Source organism: Populus nigra, chromosome 1, assembly GCF_951802175.1.
Source record: "Populus nigra chromosome 1, ddPopNigr1.1, whole genome shotgun sequence".
NCBI lineage: Eukaryota > Viridiplantae > Streptophyta > Magnoliopsida > Malpighiales > Salicaceae > Populus > Populus nigra.
Window position 1 is genome coordinate 38,275,782 of NC_084852.1, and position 5,485 is coordinate 38,281,266.

Sequence of the window (5,485 nt, forward strand, 5' to 3'; positions counted from 1 at the left end):
CCTCTCCTAGCTTTCGTACCAAATGAATTAGGTTTGTCCAATTGTCCAGTTTAATTTCTCAATGATTCACCGGTTTATAAACTTCTCAAACCATACCAAAAACATATCCTTAAAGAGAAAATAGAACTCCAACGAGTTATATATTATGAGCTTATTTTATACGACAAGCATAGAAAATTTTGTACGTAGATATTTTACATAGTTTGACAAATTAAAGACACATTAACTAAAATAAATAATAACAAATAAACCACCAAAATCATGAATTCGGTAGGCTTCAGACAAAGAATATTGATCCCTCCCTCAAAATTTGCAAAAAAACAGAAGATAAGACATGAGATGTCTATCCAATCCACTGTAATATAAAACAGGTAGTCTATCCATCATATAGAGCATAGCTTAGCAGACATGACCCAACAAACCAGTATTAGAAATAAATAACACACAATGTTTTTTTTTTAATAAAAAAGAAGAAGAAGAAGAAGAAGAAAACCAATAATGAGGGACAAAAAATGTTTTAAAATAAATAAAGAAAAGAACAGTAAGTGAAAGAAAATACGATAAGAACAAGAGAAGATGAAAATGAAAGGGAAAACATGAGGTGGGTTCCTTGCACACAACGCATCTTGATGGCTTATTTTAATAGAGGTTTGGGTTCGGAGTTAGGCTTGGTGGTTTGTAGACTTTCTTTGTGTGAAGATAAGAACGACTCCCCCCCACCCCCCTGCCCCAATTTAAGCCCCCTCCTCTCTCAGCCGCCTCCGCTTCTCTTAAACTAAAAGCCTCTCTCCCTTCTTTTCTTAGCACACAACACAACATCATAACCCTCTGCCCCCCTACTTTGAACAAACCAGGACGAATTCGCTCATTTTCTTCAATTTCTCTAAAACTAAGAGTGCTCTGTTTCTTTATACACTCATTCAAGCTGGCGATCGAAAATCAAGAAACCACTATGAAGCCCAAGAACAGGAGAATAATGGTAATGCTTTTGCTTCTTATGAGCTCTTCATTTTCCTTCTCTTTTGTTTTTGGATTTGAAACACTGGCTTGTTGTTTTCATTTGTTTTTTAAAATGTCACTTTGTGGAAAATGCCTTTCATTTTACTTGGTGGGGTTTTTTCTTTTGATTTCTATGTACTTTCTTGTGTTTGTGTTCTAGTTACAATGGTAGCGGTTCTTCTTTGTTGTTTGATAGAAAGATTCTTGATTAGACTCGTTTGTTTTTCATTGCTTTTTAATACTAACAATCTGTTTGTGTTGAATTGTATAGGGAGCTGGAGGACCTGATGATGAGGACAACAGGTGGCCGCCATGGCTTAAACCTTTGTTGAGAGAGAGGTTCTTTGTTCAATGCAAGCAGCACGCTGATTCACACAAGAGTGAGTGCAATATGTACTGTATGGATTGTATGAATGGTGCGCTTTGCTCTCTCTGTCTTGCCTACCACAAGGACCACCATGCTATTCAGGTAAAATTCAATTGCTTACCAAATGTTGTCTTTGCGTTTTTGCTCATTCTTGTCAAAGTTTTGATTTTTTACTTTTTTCTTTTTTCGCTTTCCTTTTCTGGGACTGAGAGAATCCCTCTGTTTTCTTTTACTTTTGTTGGACACTGTAAATCCAATCTTTCTTTCTTTTTTCAAATTTCCATTTATAGTGGCTGAGTGATTATTTTTTTTAATTCTGTTTTTAAAAAATCTCAACTCAATTTAGTCTTAATTGAATGCAGATTCTACTTTTCAAATATAAACTCTCCTTCTCCTACATTTTCTCAACACCCAAACATACAAATTTGGCCAATGAATTTGAGCAATGGTGAAATACTCTCTTCAATTATTTTTATGGGTTTTCCACATCCTGCAAAACTCACATGGGTTTGCGTTTTATATTCTCATGATTCCATTATGGACAGTTTCGAAAAGAAATCATGAGTTCCGCGTGGTCTGACACTGTCTCTTATTGTTTCTTTGTGAATGTACAGATACGGAGGTCTTCATATCATGATGTGATAAGGGTATCTGAAATACAGAAGGTGCTAGACATCTCTGGTGTTCAAACTTATGTTATCAACAGTGCAAGAGTTGTGTTTTTGAATGAGAGGCCTCAGCCTAGGCCTGGAAAAGGTGTTACCAACACCTGTGAGGTCTGCGAGCGCAGCCTCCTCGATTCGTTCCGCTTCTGCTCTCTTGGGTGCAAGGTATAATTACATTGTCCTGAAATATTTTATTTCCAGTCTTTCCTTGTTTGGTTGCTGAGAAAGTTTTGGGAAAGAGGGAAATGAGATTGAGACCCACCAGTGTTATTTTTTCTAGGTCAGCAAGCATTTAGAAAATTCCACTTAATTGAATTCTATGCTGGTGCTTGGTGGTTACAGTAAGTTGACTTTTCTCATTTTTCGGAGGGACTAATGAGAAGGCAATGTTGGTATCGAATATTATTTTATTTTTTCCCCACAATTTTCTCATCAACCAGCTGACCACAAAATGTGACGAAAATGAATTGCCCCTAGTGCTCGATATTTTCTATCCACATTTACATGCGCGCTTTCTTCTCAGGTAAACGATGTAAAAATGGTACAATGTATTAATATTTTTTGTGCATTAATGGCAGATTGTTGGGACATCAAAGAACTTCCAGAAGAGAAAGAAGCAACAAGTGGCAATGGCATCGGATTCGGAGGACTCTTATAGTAGCAGCAGCAGCCACGCGAGGTACATGAAGAAGAACAACATCAACAATGAGAACAAAGTGCAGAGCTTCTCTCCTTCCACACCACCTCCAACACCAGCTAGTTACCGGACGGCAAAGCGAAGAAAGGGAATCCCCCACCGAGCCCCAATGGGAGGACTGATAATAGAATATTAGAACACTGATGCTTTAGCAAAAATTATTAGATCACCCTCATGTATACATGTTTGTTATCTCATTGCCCCTCTTCTCCAACCCCATGCTTAGAGCTCTTGACAGAAAGGGACCAGTAATGGAGGTTTCAACTCTATCTATGGTGATGTATTGTATATATGAAGCAGCAGCAAATAGAATACGGGAAAGAAGAAAATAACACCAATGTGAAAGGGACTGGATGGCAAGAATAAAAGAAAGCAAGCCCTTTTTTATTTTATTAAGAAAGAAAGAATAGAGGTGCTTGCTAGAGTGATTATACATAAGTTTTGGGCTTCAAGGAAAACAAAATGTAAATAGGGTTTTGGTAGGTGGGTTCCCTAGGAAAGTGGGTAGTGAAAAGACAGTTTACTCCTTGTCTTCAAAATCGTACTTCTACTACTACTAAGTTGCAGGATGGTGTTTATATATATATATATATATGGAAAATAAAAATAAGAAAAATTTATCTTTGAATGTAAATACGAATGGTTAGCAGCGGCTTTTTTAGTTTCTCTATTAAATTGTCATTTTATTTATTTTTATTTTTTAATATGTACTGATATTAGTAACAAATATTTTTGAAACGTAATCTTCGGGATCCGAAAATACTGGTGGCTCGTGCGTGTCAGCACTCTATTGGTAGTGGGGAAACCTAAGTGTCTTGATTCTCAGTATCAGGAGGCAGGTGAGCCGCCCCTTGGCTAGGATTTTTTATTTATTTATTTATTATTATTATTATTATTATTATGGGTGAGAAAAGGTCGTTTGGTTTCTTAGGCAAGTGGGCTGTTCAACTCGGTCTATGTGGACCCAATTTTGTGCTTCATTCTTGACCATACGATTGCCTTTGACGAGGGCTTAGGTGGCTGAATGATTCTTCGGGTTGTTGATAATTTGTATTTAGTGTGAGGCCCTCGAAATGTTATAATTGGTGGAGATGCGTTCGGTCTTATGTTAATTTTTAGGGTTTAGTTCCATGTCGCCGTTGATAAATATCTGAATTGCATTTCTGATATTTTTTATTATCTTAACCATTTTTTTTTTCTTAATTTAGTGGTGCGTTTTTTTTATTATTTTATTTTATTCCCATACTCTAACGTCATCTACATTCTACCAATATTTGAATCTAATACCCATCTTTATTTATCTCATTCATAGTATCTTTCAAAATAATTTGATTTGATGCCTTTTTATATATTTTATTATGTTTGAATTTTAATAATTTGTTCTCCTTATTGGCTTATTTCTAAGGTCTTTTTAGAATCTTGATTGTCAAAATAATTTATTTATTAGTATTAAAGGTATAATAGTTAATCATAAGTTTTAAGTAATTAATATTTTTATTTATAGTTATGAATATTTGATAATGCAACTATTCAACATGGAAAAAATAAATATTTGAGCGAAATATTTTTCTAATAACTGAATATTTTTAAAAAGTTTTGGTCCCTCCACCCTCTCTACAAGATATCGCGAACATACGACCTATTGCAAAACAGTAATTTCTTTGGAATTCAACATTCAACATGGAAAGGAAAAAAAAACGTGCTTAAAAATCAATAAGATGTTTGCCCTCAAACTTTTTATAAAAGAAAATAATGTCGTGACATATTAGTTACTAGTTAGAACCCAACCGCCCACCCCGCCTGGGCCCTCACTCGGGATTTTCAATTGAGCAAGGGTATTTATGGCAGTACAGTATATTATAATTATGCAGAAATTGTTCGGTGTGTATATATATATAAAGTAAAAAATCCCATATCTTGGGTCATGCATCTAGAATTGTGTTTTATTTGAAAATGATTGCAGGCTTTGATTTTGCATAAAAATGCCTTCTTAAACCAGACATTTGATACAATTATTTGGAATACAAAAGCAAATTTTATTAGAACTGTTTGGTATTTAATCACATAGAAAAAAAAATATTTAATTAATTAAATAAATAAAGTTTTTTTTTGATAAATTCTATACATAAAGATAATTTATCTTTTAATTTATAAAAACATGTTTTGTTTTATTTTATATATATATTTATGTTATATTAATTACAACTAAATACATATAAAAAAATTAATCATACCCATAAAAACTATTACAATATTAAATATTTTAGAAAAGGGTGGTGTCTATATATATAGAAGGTGGAAATAAGGTCGTCCGTTTATTTTTTTTTTCCCCGAACTTTCCAAACCTCCACGTGGTTACTTTGGCATGTCAAAGCATGCTATTGCTATGTAAGTTGTTTTATATCTTTCTTTACCGTCCAACTTCGTCAATTGTATGGTAGGCCAAACCTTCGCACATCTTTTTGCGTTGTCACATGTTTTACTTGGTAAAGTTTTGTGCTAGCCAAACGTGACCTGCCCCATTTATCACCATCATCAGCATCTTGCATTTACCCTATAAAATTTACCTCCATCATATAAGTTATTAAAGTTTTGACTTTTTATTTCTTTTTAGATAAATCATTTAAAGTGACGAAATCGTGAAAATTTCATGATTAGATCGGACTTTCGATAAATGCGTTTCGACATGTAGCGTTTAAGCTAGAATATATATCATGTCTCTGAACTTTATTATTCCTGACAAAACAAGTCTCTTTC

The 5,485-nt window shown here is 34.1% G+C and overlaps 1 protein-coding gene across 1 annotated transcript; it reads left to right on the top strand.

The window, feature by feature from the left end:
- The first annotated feature begins 722 nt into the window (after positions 1–722).
- On the top strand, positions 723–3,362 carry LOC133679257 (protein RGF1 INDUCIBLE TRANSCRIPTION FACTOR 1-like). Its single transcript, XM_062101804.1, has 4 exons — positions 723–979; positions 1,271–1,468; positions 1,981–2,196; positions 2,610–3,362. The coding sequence occupies exons 1-4, from the start codon at positions 953–955 to the stop codon at positions 2,862–2,864; spliced, it is 696 nt and encodes a 231-aa protein (XP_061957788.1). The 5' UTR covers positions 723–952; the 3' UTR covers positions 2,865–3,362.
- Positions 3,363–5,485: the final 2,123 nt, after the last annotated feature.